This window comes from Coffea eugenioides, unplaced genomic scaffold, assembly GCF_003713205.1.
Source record: "Coffea eugenioides isolate CCC68of unplaced genomic scaffold, Ceug_1.0 ScVebR1_2291;HRSCAF=3292, whole genome shotgun sequence".
NCBI classification, from domain to species: domain Eukaryota; kingdom Viridiplantae; phylum Streptophyta; class Magnoliopsida; order Gentianales; family Rubiaceae; genus Coffea; species Coffea eugenioides.
The window spans coordinates 51,006-66,349 of NW_020862765.1; the positions used below are offsets into that span (position 1 = coordinate 51,006).

Consider the following 15,344-nt stretch of genomic DNA (forward strand, 5'->3'; position numbering starts at 1 on the left):
TTCTCTCTGAACCAATTACATTTTCAATTACCAAAAAATCTGTGAAGAAAAAGGGTGAGAAGTGCATTCAGCAGTTCTCTATGGTAGCTGAGGTGTACGAATGAAATCTGCTCTGCCTTTTACAAAACGGTAAAGAACATTAATTGATTGAATCAAAATAGACAAGAATAGAAAAGGACAACAAATTCTGAGCAGTTATCCCTCATGCACTATATCTCCTGGGAGTATCTTATACTGCACTAACAAACGAACAAGAGCAAAATATCAGCTCAGAAATCATTTCTGATCTAGTAAAATTTTCAGGCAACCGTTATTAGCCACAGAGTGCCATGCGCCATGCGCAAGGGTGGTCCAGAATAGAAGGGTGGTTAGCTTAAGTCAATTACAAGACCAAAGAATATCTGGCCTAAAGATCATTCATGACCACAGAACTTGTTAAGGCACAATTTTTTTTCCTCTCTAAAAATTGATAGATTCAGTTTATCAGTATTAGTATTTACTATAAATAGCATGCATATAGGTACCAATGTTGATGCCAAAAAGTGTGCAGCTAGCAAGCAAGAAAATGGTTTGCTCTAAGGGAATTGCCATCATTATTTTACTTAATCTGATCTTTTTCACTTGTGTTTCATCTTACAAGGTTGTTCCATGTCCTCCTCCCAGAAAACCTGCTCCGTTTACAACTCCCCCTGCTCCCAAGAAACCTGCCAAATGCCCGAAAGATGCCCTCAAATTTGGCGTTTGCGGTGATTGGCTAGGTCTAGTTCATGAGGTTATCGGAGCAAAACCGAGCGGCGAATGTTGTGCACTGATAAAGGGTCTTGCTGACCTCGAAGCTGCAGTATGTCTATGCACTGCCATCAAGGCCAACATCTTAGGGGCGATCGAGGTTAAGATACCAGTTGCCATTAGTATGCTGATCAATTCGTGTGGAAAGAAGGTGCCAGAAGGCTTCAAGTGTGCATAAGCTTATTTAAGCTACTACGTCTAAATTTATGCATGTGATTGTGATTGTGGCTGTCCTCGTGTTCGAATTGATTGTTAAGCTATGTCACGATCGATCGTGGCTTTTGACACGGTCATTGTTTTTATTCCTTAATGGTATGATCAAATAAATAAAACATTTCTAGTTCCTTTACAAAGTTAACTTCTCGAAAGAACCATGGAAGATTATCATAAGAGGCAATCCAGTGATCATTTTCATGGCATTGCTAACAACACTACCTCTGCGCAAGTCGGTTGCTTGCTTGCTTGACTTGAGAAGTGAAGAAATGATGAATCAGGTTGCTTTCCATTTCATTACTTCCATTCTATCATCCAATTGATTAATTTCCATAAATTAACACCGTCAATATTTCTGTAGCTATATATTCTGCGAACATGTCTGTCTAGTCAAGTAGAGACAACATTGATGATCTATATATAAGTTGACTTTGTCCCTCCTACACCAGTAATACTTGGGCTACTGTCTTCTTTATTGTTTTTAGTCGGTCAGGGGGCAGTGGAAAGGTCCCCTTATCAGTTGTCCCTGTAGAGTGGTGGTGGATATCGCGGACTAACAGAGCTTGGTTTAACAAATGTCAAGAGTGTTCACTCGCCCAAAAAAAAAAAAAAAAAAAAGTGAAGGAATTTGAGAAGAAACTTCGGTAGAGATTTTATGCAAAATATTTCAAGCTTCAAAATTATACTACACGACATAACATAGAGCTGGAAAAGGAAATAAAGCATGTACGACATATAAAATCTTACCACATACATTCTTATTTAGACGTGAAATTTTTCTTAAGACATACATTGTCAAGTACCAGTACATCCTGGATAAAACAGTGATGAATTATTCTTTCTGCCCGTGCTCTGTCGCTGAACGGAAGACATGGTCAGATTGACGGTCCTAATACCGGCATGCAAGTGAAACTATTTGGACAGCTTTCTCGACGGTAAGGTTTGCTATAGGTTGCCCCGTGACACTAGACTTGATCACATAGCAAACAAAAGAACAAATATCTGCCGCATTTAGGCCTCGTAAGCCTCTGCAACAAAAGGGCGTGTGGGATCCCGTAGATTCCTCCCGGACTACCAAGAAAAATAGAACAGGCCGCCACTGTTTGCAGATCGAAAGAACAGGAACATCCTGTGGGAGCTGGTGAAATCCATGCAGGTGCCGGGGAACTGTTAGAGCTGGGCAAGGGTGCTGGAGTTGGAGTGTGATAAGCAGTTGGGGCTGATGTCGGTGTAGAAATGCTAGAGCCAGGCAAGGAAGCTCGTATGTTGGAGAGTTTCCCATGACTAAGACAAAGAAGAAAATGTTAAAAAGCAGGAGAGAATACAAAGAATTGATGCTGGGAACCATTTTCAATGCTTGAGAACAAAACTAATTGGTTTTAGCGTATGTTGTGTATCTATAGTGTTGCGAGCACAGGAGACTTGTATGTTGAATTTATATGCAGAGTTTTCAGTCGTAAAACCTTTGGCACTTCAATTTCAAATGTATACATGCGTTGCTTCACTCAAGACACTGACTATGCTGAAATGAAACAGCGGATTATCACTCAAAATTGATAAAACTATATAATGGGCTTTGTAGTTTTCAAGGTTTTTAAATTTACACCATATTTACATCCTTGAATTTCGTAAAATTATTTCCTTTAGTGACATTGCCCCACCCCTTTAAATCTCAGAAATTCCCTTTTCATTATGTATTACTGTCCTCTTAAAGATTAATAAAATTTTGTTCCCCCTTAAAGTACAAAATATTTCTAATAGTTACCTTTGAAAAGTAGGGGACCTAGTCAAAATTAAACATTGACGTCAAAGTAACAAAAAAAAAAAAAAGGCTTTCCATAATTTGCATAGTACTAAAATCTAAGAGAACAATTTACACTTAGAGACTTGTAGGATTTGATGGTTCCCCTCTCCTGGTCTTGGTTTCACCACTAGCAACTATAGTAACTATCCACATTTTGTAAAGCCCATCACACCGTTCAATTAGGCACTAGAAACACTACTACTAATCAACCATTAGGTAAGACATTTGGTTTGAATAAGAAATTTATTACGTTAGGCAATCGTTGATTTTGCATAATAGCAATTTTACCCTTCTTGATTTTGCCAATTGGTTGTGATCTTTGAAATTGTCGGTGGCATCACCGTGAAAAGGGACCAAATTGGCTAAGTATAAAAGTTAGAGGATGGTATTGTCCTATTTTACAGTAGGAGAATCAAGTTAATTTGAATCAGTTAAAAAAATAAAAAATTTCCGCCATAGATTTCCACATTGTTTTTGACAGAACAAACAAAAATTACCACCAGCTTTAAAACTTAATTTGACCGGTGTTCCTCTTTAAGGGCTATAGCATTTCTTTCTTTCCTTCCTATCCCTTTTTGTAAGTTTCGTGTTGTTCATTTCCAAATACTGGGAAGGCACACTCATGCTCGCCTGGTGATCAGAGTGGTAATTTGCTTTACTTTGAAAGCATTGTAACCTTTTGATCTCTGAAAAATTGTTTAAATTGAACTAATGGTCAACTAATCCGTCTATGCTAAGACCAAAATTCTCCATATGCAACCGGAGAGATCCTAGCAAACTTGCCAATGTTCATGAATAATACTTTTAGTTGCTTGTCCATAGGTGGTGGTGGTAGTCGTCCTGCTTGCTTGAGCTGCTAGCCAGTCGGACGGAGTAGACAAACTGCACCACTAATAAATAGCCTCCACACCTTTATAGTTTGTCCAGTTGAGTTGATTTTAGTCAGATTTAGCAATACTTTGCCCTACAACCTTTGTCATTACATCACCAGATGGCCAATAGGAGTCTAATTTTCATGATTTTGCCATATTAGATCAGCCATATCCATTTTTGACTTCCTTTTCCATGGACTTGTAGAATCCAGTCTTGCCATACATAAGAGACGAGCATAAACAGTTTTTTGTTAGCAGTTGGATTTTTAGAGCCTAAGCAATTTCTCTTGCATTCTATGCAACGTCTCTCATCATTCTCGATGTCTGGTTAATTTTTGTGTTTTCTAGCTTAATCATTGAAGAGTTAAAATCTAACTCTCCCCTGCACCCAATGGTGGAGCCACATTTACTTCAAGTTTTGTGAAATTGTTAAATAGGCTTGTTATTGTGTAGTATTTTCACTTTTAAAACTTATTTGCACCCCCTTAATTTTTTAAAAACGCCTATTGCCCCCTTTGGGTTTTATGAAATTGTAAAATAGCCTTGACATTATGTAGTGTTTTCACTTTTACACCTTATTTGCACCCCCACAAATTTTTTTTTTTTTTTAAAAAACTTATTTGTTTGCCCTTTCCATCCCTATAATTTTATAAAGTTACTCATGTTAGACCTTTTAAAATATTTGAATATTTATTTATGTTTCCTCCTTTAAATTTCTAAAATTCTGTCTTTATATATACAAATGCTATATACTGAAGATTCACTTTATAGGAAAAAAATTTCAACATTTTTTTAGTTTAAATACAACTATAATGTTAATTGTAAATCTACAGCAACAATTTGAATATAAGGGTATAACATCATCCATACTGAAGATTTAAGTCAACTACAAATCTATTTTTTGATAAAACTAGTTCCGGCACTGGTCGCACCTCTCCATGTTTCCCCTTTTCACTTTAAGTCTCTTCCGAATGTTACCTTGTTTTTCCTTTGCCTGTTTCACTCTATAGTATATGTTGCCATGATTTGTAGTAACAACTAATAACTCTTACATACGAACTGTTCACTAAACTTTTTCAAAATCTCATTTAGTCCATTATGCTATTTGTCCATTAAGTAAACTTCTAGGAGTAATCAATTGAACCATTCTATTACTTGTTCGATTGAAAGGACACGGGATTTCACAGCAAGTGAGCCATGTACTGTATCTGATAGGGCATGTTTATCCTTTTGCACATCAAAAATTGTACACTGGGCATTTTGGCCAAAGGAGTTATAGGGAAGAAAAATGCTTTTCTAATCAAATTCTGCCATTCACCATAATGCAATCTTTTATTCCTTCCCTATTCCAATATGTCAACTTTTGCAAATACTACCAGGGATAAGGCGGGAGGAATTGCAAGTTAGAGGTCCTAAGGGTCTGTTTGGTTGGAAGTAAAATGTTTTCCTTGGGAAAATATTTTCCGTGGAAGTAATTTTCCATGAAAATCATTTCTCTTTCATCATTTTCAGGTGTTTGGTTAGCTTATTGAAAATATTTTCTTACTTCATTTTTCTGGTGTTTGTTTAACTTTTGAAATATTTTCACTTTTATCTCTATCTTTACTTTCTACACATTATAACTACATACTTCTTCCCATGCAAAATAAGAAAATTTATCTCATTGTTTAACTTTAAAAAATCTTGGAGAAATGTATATATGAATAAAAAATATCTCCTTAAGCAATAAACAAATTGCTAGCCATTTAGTGTCAAATATCAATCACATGCAATGCTTATTGTGACATATATCTTGCACTCTCACTGCTGAAAGTTTCTCTAGAAAAGAATGTCCCTATTATACATAATTAATTACTAGCATAGGATGAGCAGGATGAGGTTTTTTTTTTATTTTGAATATACTAGGGGGAGGGTTGGGTTGGGTTGGGTGGTACGGGGGAAGGAGTGTAAGGAAGAGGTCTTGGGTTCGAATCCTCCTGTTTACACTAAAAAAAAAAAGAACATACTACAAGATGTTTTCAGTAAGTTTGGAACATACTACAGCGGGATGCATGCATTTCGGAAAACAACTTCAGTAAGTTTGGAAGGGAAGTTGTTTTCCATAAGATGAGTGAAAATATTTTACATAGGAAAATGTTTTCAGTAACTTTTGTGCAACCAAACACGGGAAATTAGGAAAATATTTTCTTGGAAAACATTTTCACCCGAAACAAACGGACCCTAATTCAAGACTTTTCACTTACATAAAATAAATAAATAAATAAATAAATGCAAGTGCCTGCATTTAGATATTTATATAGTGAATAATGTGTACTAAGGAATAACAACAGGACATTCCTTGGAAAAATCCTGCAAATTTTTATAATCATTATTCGAACGAGCAATGTAAAGAATAATTCAAGCATGATATCCTGCTAAGCCTCATCAAATATTTAGTTTATCCAACTTTCAACATCTTGCTCCCTAAATTTAATCCACGAAGCTCCACAAATGAACTCAAAAAACTTGTGATAAATCTCCAGTAGCTGAGTGTCCACCGGAAATCCGACTTGAGCAGCTACCCAGTTTAAGTATTCAAACTGCAAAGGTTTCATTGCCAAATGGATACGATCATTAAGTAGTCAAACACCTGCAACGTAGTAAATCTAGCGGAACTAACAAACACCCATGAATGATCTGGAACTTTGATTACCGGATCAAGTGGAAGCCGATGAGTATGGTGCTTGGGGATCCTGTTCTCCTCCATAAGCCGGTAATGTTGTTCAACATCATGCAACATTTCTTCCTTTGGTGGTAAAATCACCTTCCCTGATAAAACAGATGCAACCCACTTGGCTTGTACTTCGATCATGAAAAATGTGACAGCCTGTTAATGCACAATATCATCAACTGTCGGGATTAAATTGTTGCTTGCTTGTTTGAAACTGTCAACCAACATCTTACCGTGCAAGTTTTCCTGTATGACTATTATACGAGTTTTTCAATGCAAAGTTTATTTTGCACAACGTGGTATACTTAGGTACCGTTTGAATTAACCTTGGAAAAACGTATGCAAGATATATATGCCAGCTGCAAAGTCTCATAAACTGACCCTATAAGTTAGTCCAACAAAAGAGAGCCCTGGAGCAAGTTCTGGAGGAAAGACGTGCTTGTACAATGGTCCAACACGGTTGTCATCAATAGTTACAGTTCCATTCGTCCTCAAGAAATAAAAATCATACTTGTACCTGTAAAATGTCAAATTCAGCAAAGACGATAAGGGGCTTAGAATTAGCAGGCAACATTTAAGAGACAGTTTTAAGAAGAAGAGCAAACTCTGACATGCAATGCATTCAGTTAACAAAATGAGGAGGTAATTACCCGGTACAATGCAGAATGACATCTGCAGCAACAGAAGTTCCATCCTGGAAAGCTACTAGACCATTTTCGTAGCAATACTCGATCTATGAGAAGTTTCAATTGTTAAATTTCTTTAGTCCGCAAATGTAGGTTTTTCATACTGTGACTCCAGCATGTTCAGTACTCAATGGAATGCAGGATTACATACTTTTGAATGCTGCCACAAATTGTTGAACATCTCCAACTTTGAAACTTTGATCTCTGGAGATCTTGAAGAAAGATGAACTTCTTTGGCTACCTTGGTGATTTCTTGACCAATATCCATGGCACTAGGTCCAGCACCAATAACAATTACAACCTGTATTTTTCACCAACTTGGACAATGTAGATTTTTGCATATAATCTTACCACATAATTTCCAATCAAGTACAATCTTGCAAACAAGTACCTGATCTCGGAATGGTTCAGGAACTCGATAGTTGTGGCTGTGAATTTGTTTACCAGGCCAACTTTTGATTCCTTGAAAGAACCAGAAAGTAAAATTAGCATTCAGTACAAAACTCTGATCAAGTAATTTTACCTTTTCCTCTTTTTGTTGGTAACAAAGGATTCATCCTGATTAATCAACTACCATCAAGTACAAAAACCACACAGCAGGAATTGCACGAGCAAACATGAGGAGCAAACTGCCAACAAATCTAAGATTTGTTCAGTAGGAAATGTATTTGAATTTTATAAAACTAAAATAGTTATTCTTTGTAGTCACTCCCTAAGGTTAGGTCAAGGTATCTGTTTGTCTCAGTTGAGTTTCGATGTAGGTAAAATTCATTTTTTTCCCTTGAACTCGTGAATCTAATTTTAATGTCATCATATTTCTATTACATTAATTTGCCTCATGAACTCCTGATTGTTTTGTGGGCCAAAATATAGAAATCTTGCTAGAAAAAACACATAAGGGCACGTTCTGAAGACTAAAGTCCATCTCACTCTTATCAAAGATCATCTTACATACAGAGCTAATGGATGTATCTTGCTCTCAATAGCTTACCTATGTGCTCCTACCCCTGATCTCAAGGGCAAGTTATACATGGTTGCCTTGAATATTTGTTGCAACCTCTTTCTTGGGAAGTTTCGCTGCAAAAAAAAAGCTTGTGCATAGGTAGGTCCAGCTCAAACTGTAAAGAGAGTGCAACTAGCTATCAGTTCATCATAACCTATTTAGTAACATGACTAAATAGGGTACCTTAATCTTTCTTTGAAAACATATGATGATTGATGGGTGATATTTTTCAATATAGACCATAGTGTTGAGTCATGGTACGACGACTCGGCCGAGTCCAAGACGACATCGTCGTCATCTCGGATCCTTCCGATACGCTATCGAGACGATACGATTCCGAGATACTTGACTCACCGAGACGTTTAAGGGTTGAAACGGCCGAATCACTTCGAGTCATCCTGAGTAAATTTGAATTTTTATTACTTTTACTAATTTTTTAATTATTTTTATTTATCATATTTTTTTATAATTTTTAAAATATTAAATATTTCAAAAATTCACGTATACGTGAGACCGCGATCGATGTGAAACGGTCCGGGCCGGAGCCGCGACCGCAACCGCAACCGCGACCGTTACCGCGAGCGCGACTTTGAACCATGGTGTTGACTCCTGATAGCTTAGCATAACAGTTGTCTTCAAGTACTTTCCCATCTTGACCATATTGCTGTCTCTGCCTTTCCAGATGGTATATAGCCCCGGCAACTGTTCCCAAGTATTTTGTTGAATACCATCTTCAAACTTAGTTTTAATTTCCGAGGATCCAAATGTAGCTAGCTAGTACATATAATAGGTTTAGGACTCCGGCCAGCGGATAATCACAACATTAGGCATCATATATAGGGGAAGTTTCTTTCATACAGGATTAAAGGTTCAACAGAAATTAGACTAATTACTAACCAATACAAAGTCCACCGAACTAAACTTATACAGTTAAACAATTAACTTAGGCAAATGACAACATTTCAAGAACTTAACTGGGAGGTCTGCTACTTTTGGTATGGTGTAATGACCATTACAAACCACGACTGCTTCGAATATCTCTTCTGATGAGCTCAATGCATCACATGTTCTCCTTCTCGACTCAACAACCCACTGATCATTTTGTTGCTCAACTCGAACTACTTCGGTATTGAATCGGATAAAGTCAAGGAGTCCAAAATCTTGAACAAAATTGTTCAAGAATTGCAGCACCTCTTGATGTCCAGGAAATGTCCTTAGCTCGCCATTCTTCCTGATGGTAAAAGGGTAGTCTGAAAATCCCATGAGACGTCTAGGAAGATTGGTCTCAAGTGAATAGTAGAGACTGCTGTGAACTATTTCTCTCTTGGGATCAAGGCTCAGAGGATCGGACTCGACTTGAGGACTGTACACCCAAGTCCCACCAATTTGGTTTGATTTCTCGTAGACCACCACTTGTTGGCCTTCTCTTTGGAGCTCACGGGCGGTGACGAGACCGGAAACTCCGGCTCCGACGACTGCAACTTTGAGAGATCGTGCCATGGTTTAGGTGAGCGAGTGAAGCTAGCAGGGGCAGAGTAAGGCAACTTGCTCGAATGGATCGAAGTTTTGATCCCATCATTTATACTAGTTCGATTATTTTGTTTATTAATTTATTTTTTGGGTGGAAAAAGCCAGTAAAAGTCCATCATTTTTTTCAATCAATTTTTTTATATCCTGAATTAACTTTTTTTTTTTTAATTTCACATGCGTTATATCATAAAAAATTGTATAATGATGCAATATTATTTCAAATAATTTATCCAAATAATTAACTGTATTACATTGCAAATAAATATGAGTGCTTGGTCAAATTTTGCTGATCGAATTTCATTTCATCATTTAGTATGTACTTTACGATAACTAGTTATTAACATTTTAATTTGTCACATAGAGATTTTGGATTCTAAATTCTCTTGTCCCGCGCCCACTTCTTGGATCCCATCCATTTCTTAATAAAAAACATGTTAATATGCCAAACAGATCAAACCATGAGACTTGTTAACTTTATCTCTAGAGAATTTCCGAGTGTTAAAGTAAGTGGAACAATTCAATGTACCAATTATGGTTCCAAAATCCATCATGAGGCTGTGCAATCGTACACGTTAATACGTTTGGATAGATGATTAATTGAAATATTATTTAAAATAATTATTACAGTACTTTTTATGATATGATTTACTTGAGATAAAAAAAATTAAAAAAATAATTGAAAAATATATTTATGATGCAATTAAAATAATATTAAAAAATTATGGTATCCAAACACTAATTTTATTTGGTAGGTACCGCATGAAAACTAGGATTTAATATCCTAATATCAGAAGAGAGTTAGTTTGGATGGTAAAGTGAGAGGGATTGTAAGTAAGAGATTGTTGGTTCCATTCACTAAAATAATTCTTAATGTGCCAACAAATCGAACCATGAGACGTGTTTAACTTCATTTGTAGAAGAAAATTCCGAGCGGACAAGTAGCTCGAACAATTCAAGGCACCGATTATGGTTTCAAATGCTGCGCGATCGCTTAAGATGTCGTGGACAATTTGTTTTAGATAATTTAGATGGAGACCAGGACATTGAACTCTAACGGGGATCAAGAAATTTAGGTAAATTACACATGACTCCCTGTAGTTTCAACATTATAACATGACTTTAATGTTTTAAAACATTCAATTCACCATAAAGTGAAAACTGAATGAAAAATAGTTTTTGTAATATCGTTAGTTGAAATACTAGTATTGCTCTCACTTAGGAACTAAATCAAATAACTATCTAACCACTATATATTTTATTATAGAAGAATTATGTGGATAAATGTAAATATTATAGGGGTAAAACGGATATTATGAAAAATTATAGGGAATTAGATGGGTATTATAATTCCATTGACGTCAAAGCAACAAAAAAAAAAAAAAAATGGCTTTCCATAATTTGCATAGTACTAAATTCTAAGAGAACAATTTTCACTTGGAGACTTATAGGATTTGATGGTTCCCCTTTCCTGGTCTTGGTTTCATCACTTGCAGCTATAGCAACTATCCACATTTTGTAAAGCCCATCATACTGTTTCAATAACCCCATACTTGAATCAAGTAAGTAATCGAGTATCTATGCTGGCAATAGAAACCATACTCGATGATGCAAAATTTGCACTCCCAAATAAACCCTTTTCACAAAACTGAATACTTCCATCTATTAAATTTACCCGAAAAGTATATCTGAATGCACAAGTGATGTGAATGAATCTAGAATTTGCGCGGTAGTGCTAACGAGTGACATGAAATGGGAAGCAATTTCCCTGCGTGGCTCAATGAGACTGCGCAGAAAGATTTGATGGCACAACTGTTTTGTAACTTAGCTCTTGAACTATCTAGATCTAGTATAATATATAAGAAAAATAAAAGAACCTGCAAATACAAATTTCGACATTAGAACACAAATGAGAACATTTCAACCATCAATCGTTTTACTTGGTTCGATTTTCTATCTTGTAAGGTTCAAATGCTGAAACCGTGGAGGGTGTGTCTAAAAATCAAAGGCTTCATAACATACAGAGTGGTTTATCTCATATAAATCGTGCAGCAGACGAGATAAAAAGGTGTATAAAATGTTCTGCAGGATTTTGCATGCATTGGGCAGCCGAGTAGTATTGGCAGCCCTTTTTTGGTTTGTTGATTTTGTATTGGAGAGTTTTATGACAAATATTTTCCTCAGTAGAAAAACGGACAAGAGCATAGAGACACAGTGAGGAAACTTGTTTCAAGCCACATTTTTCCCACGAGGCTAGTTGCCTAGTTCACATTTCATTTTGGGCAATTAGGTAGTAGCTAACTAGATGAATTCTAAAATGTATCTGAACACAATCTCCGGGGCTGTGCTATTAGCAAATTATGCCAACCTAGGGAGATAGACATAACACACATTTCATTTTGGGCAATTAGGTAGTAGCTAACTAGATGAATTCTAAAATGTATCTGAACACAATCTCCGGGGCTGTGCTATTAGCAAATTATGCCAACCTAGGGAGATAGACATAACACAGACATAGACTTTGTCGGTCAAACTGGTCCAAGGACATGACAGCGCATTAGCTATTGAAATTCACAACCGATCACTGCTACTAGTCCATATTATGTACGATACATTCATGTGTCGAGTCGAGTCGAGTTCCAGAAACAATTCTCAGGCTGGCGAAGTCGTGTGCTGTGCTTACACAGACTAAAGAATGACTGCATTTTAAGAGAGACGATATCAAGTTGACATGAGTAATGCTACTTAGCTATTGCACTTGAGTTCCTTTCAAAATCTTTAGACTTTTTTCTTGGTTTTAGAAATGGAGATTTTTTTGCTCAACCCATGGTCCAGATTGAGTAGTAGTATTTTCTGAAGAGTCCCAAGCTCTTAATGATGTCTCACACCTAATTCTTTGCACCTGAATGGCTCGATGATGAAATGATCCAAATCACAAGCAGAACTCCATTCTCTGAAGCACCATAAACAATGGAAAGAACAGAGAGTGAGGTAGTTGTCTCATATTTGGATTTGATTATCAAGAAGCTTCTAAAGCAGTAAAACTTGCAACTCATGATTCTAAGGTGAATGATCCTTGAATAAACTTTGGAAGTTGTCGCGCTAATGAAATTCCGTGTAAAGATCCTTGAATGATCCAGCTCATTTAGGCCTTGTAATCCTCTGCAACAAAGGGCTCAGAGAATACTCAATTTTGATAAAGGATAAACGTTAAAATATTGTTCAATCCAAATTCCATGGCTTCTGCTGGCCTTATGACGTGCTAGTAAGGTGAAGAATTCCAGTTCAAAATAAGCAAATCTAAGTGCTGCAATCTACTGAGGCCTCAAAAGAATGATTACACGATGATGCCCAATTCTGTCTTCGGTAATGCGACCAAGATGTCGAAGGACCTGCAATGCAATCCTCAAGGTTAACCTATAAAAATGCAATCTAAAGACCTGCCTCATTTTTGTTTCTATAGGTACTTGTCTCAAGATCATAAAATGTTGCAGCCACATGCCATAACAGACAGGCCACACTAGGAGAAAAGGACATGTTTGTTCAGTATCACTTCCTGTTCACTGTCTCTAATCCTAGATATGATAAATTACTTAACTAAAAATTATATCTGGATTTCTCTTAAGTTAATTTCCCCCATTCTAGCAGACAATTTGTTATCAGGAAGTGATTAAATAAATACTCACAGTCAATATTCCTTTTCCTGTAGTGTCAAACTTCAATGTAGGCCCCTTGATATCAGTTTCGAGGAAGAAGTGTTTTCCTTTGTTAACCTCTGACGTTGCAATCTCCCTTAGTTCCTGCAGGGCTTTAGCAACATCAGATGTTATGCAAATGAATTCCAAGTAACTTGACACCACTAGGTGCGGGTAAGCATGGAAAGAAACAGAACCAATTTAGAAGATTCAAACTTAGATTTTAACACCAATTTTTTTTCTCCTGTCCTAGATTACAATATATACAGTTACATATACAGAATAGCTCCATTAGCAATTTGATCGTGCCATCTTTTCCAATGACATGCTTGCAGTGAGATTACTAGATAAGGCACTGGTTTTGGACGCCAACATCATCACAGGCAAAAGCATCAATATTTCAATTGAGCATTGATGAATAGAGATAAACTTTTGTGCGAAAGATTTACTCACCAAAGCTCTTTCCAAGGTACTCTCATTCAGCTTCAGAAAAGGAAAACAAAAGCACAATCAGGGTAATTGGCATGAAGATAAAGGTGAATGAGAAAAAGAAAAGATGCAGTGGGACCTTCTTCCGTGGTGCTGCTATAAGTTGGGCATTGGCATCAGCATAGGCTGCCATGTCATTAATGGCAGCATTAACCTTGTCCAGTGTGAGCCTTCCTTTCATGTACCTATATGTTGCTAAGTTAGAAGAATGCATGAATTATACAGCTACAAGATATCTGATTTTTTGAATGTATCCTTCCAGGTACTGCGTTTTCTAGTCCAGAAGCCAGAGAAAATAGAGGGCAATACTTAGTTTCGATGGAGGAGGAAATTTGCAGGAAAGTACTTCTATCAATTAGAGAATTGTTTGTACTAAAGACACAATAAGGACGCAAATAGAATCCTTAATGCTTGATACTCACAAACTTATCTGAGTAAATTTTCTGGAATATGCTTACTGTGGCAAGGAAGTCAATTCATCTGCAGTAATATACCAAAGCGGTGCAGATGCACGTCCCTTTTTCTCCTGGATATGAGATTGGAAAAAAGGATGACCTTGTCACTCTTCATTTCAAGCAGAAATGGGATTAACATTAATATTGCCATAATTTAACTAAACCCAACTGATAAAACCCAGTGTGGGTGAATAATCTACATAGTACAATTACTGCAGAATACCATAGTACAGAGCAATGAGCTCTCAAACTCATCTTCTGAGAGGTGACATATTGTAAATTACCTTGACATTCTATACCAGTTTATTGTGCTGATCGATTCATCATGACATTGATTCCAGGATTGAGTAATACGTGTACGACTTTTTAACAGAACATAAACTAAGAGAAGGATTCCTTACTTTGGGTGCAGCAGGCTCCTCAAGTTTCAAAGACTCAATACTTTGATAGTCTTGGCACTGTGGCGGTACACTGGGGACACTGATGAATACAAAGATAGGTGTACCACCAGGCAGACCATAAGAATACAGAAAGATGAACCTATCCTAACACACAAACACACACAGAAAATGAACAGATACCAATTTTGAGCAATCTGGTTTCTGCTAGTCATCATTTCAGGCAAATAAGCCGGAACACAAGCAGATATACCCTTCAATATCTTCTGTTGCCTCAATGATGCCTTTATCAGTTTCTACAATTACAACAAGAATTCAGAATTACAGAAACCACAAAGCCTCATTCCATACCTTCTCCTATCTCTAATCTACTTGCGCTAAGTCAAGTTGAGAAAAGTTATATTTTTGCAGAATTAAAAACAAAAAAAAAATCTAAAAGAAATACTAAATATCGGATCAAAATTTGTCATTGTGTAAATCTAATGCAAAATCAGATAAATTAGGGATTTCCACAGAAGGTGGGGGAACTTTGTTGCCCTAATTTACAAGTAAACCGAATCAAACTACATAATCACAAATAAATAAATAAATAAAACAATCCAAGATTTTGTGTAGTAAAGAAACATAATCTTAATCATTAACCACAGTTTAGGGATGAAGGTCTTTAAAAAAAAACCCTATACAGAAATCAAAGAAATTGACA

General features: G+C 36.5%; 3 protein-coding genes across 3 annotated transcripts; 1 reads left to right on the top strand and 2 right to left on the bottom strand.

The window, feature by feature from the left end:
- The first annotated feature begins 493 nt into the window (after positions 1 to 493).
- LOC113756407 (putative lipid-binding protein At4g00165) lies at positions 494 to 1,147 on the top strand. Its single transcript, XM_027300091.1, has one exon. It carries the CDS (start codon positions 527 to 529, stop codon positions 965 to 967), a length of 441 nt encoding a protein of 146 aa, XP_027155892.1. The 5' UTR covers positions 494 to 526; the 3' UTR covers positions 968 to 1,147.
- Positions 1,148 to 6,016: 4,869 nt separating this feature from the next.
- Positions 6,017 to 9,606, bottom strand: LOC113756409 (flavin-containing monooxygenase FMO GS-OX5-like). The gene is made up of 7 exons (XM_027300093.1): positions 9,052 to 9,606; positions 7,466 to 7,536; positions 7,226 to 7,375; positions 7,039 to 7,121; positions 6,770 to 6,905; positions 6,371 to 6,544; positions 6,017 to 6,257 (listed from the first exon to the last, which is right to left on the bottom strand). Exons 1-7 carry the CDS (start codon positions 9,575 to 9,577, stop codon positions 6,111 to 6,113), a joined length of 1,287 nt encoding a protein of 428 aa, XP_027155894.1. The 5' UTR covers positions 9,578 to 9,606; the 3' UTR covers positions 6,017 to 6,110.
- Positions 9,607 to 12,780: 3,174 nt separating this feature from the next.
- Positions 12,781 to 15,003, bottom strand: LOC113756410 (spindle and kinetochore-associated protein 1 homolog). Its single transcript, XM_027300094.1, has 7 exons — positions 14,825 to 15,003; positions 14,645 to 14,723; positions 14,247 to 14,314; positions 13,868 to 13,973; positions 13,753 to 13,782; positions 13,291 to 13,404; positions 12,781 to 12,996 (listed from the first exon to the last, which is right to left on the bottom strand). The coding sequence occupies exons 1-7, from the start codon at positions 14,857 to 14,859 to the stop codon at positions 12,919 to 12,921; spliced, it is 510 nt and encodes a 169-aa protein (XP_027155895.1). The 5' UTR covers positions 14,860 to 15,003; the 3' UTR covers positions 12,781 to 12,918.
- Between the last annotated feature and the right edge of the window lie 341 nt (positions 15,004 to 15,344).

What these genes read in the sequence shown, in the direction of transcription:
- LOC113756407 (XM_027300091.1), top strand. Translation starts at nt 527, where the DNA reads ATGTTGATGCCAAAAAGTGTGCAGCTAGCAAGCAAGAAAATGGTTTGC.
- LOC113756409 (XM_027300093.1), bottom strand. Translation starts at nt 9,577, where the DNA reads ATGGCACGATCTCTCAAAGTTGCAGTCGTCGGAGCCGGAGTTTCCGGT. An exon ending in GTCATTCTGCATTGTACCGG is followed by an intron (nt 6,906 to 7,038) that starts GTAATTACCTCC and finishes GACATTTTACAG; the next exon opens with GTACAAGTATGATTTTTATT. An exon ending in TTGTTGGACTAACTTATAGG is followed by an intron (nt 6,545 to 6,769) that starts GTCAGTTTATGA and finishes GTGCATTAACAG; the next exon opens with GCTGTCACATTTTTCATGAT.
- LOC113756410 (XM_027300094.1), bottom strand. Translation starts at nt 14,859, where the DNA reads ATGATGACTAGCAGAAACCAGATTGCTCAAAATTG. An exon ending in GAATTGACTTCCTTGCCACA is followed by an intron (nt 13,974 to 14,246) that starts GTAAGCATATTC and finishes AGCAACATATAG; the next exon opens with GTACATGAAAGGAAGGCTCA. An exon ending in TAGCAGCACCACGGAAGAAG is followed by an intron (nt 13,783 to 13,867) that starts GTCCCACTGCAT and finishes CCTTTTCTGAAG; the next exon opens with CTGAATGAGAGTACCTTGGA.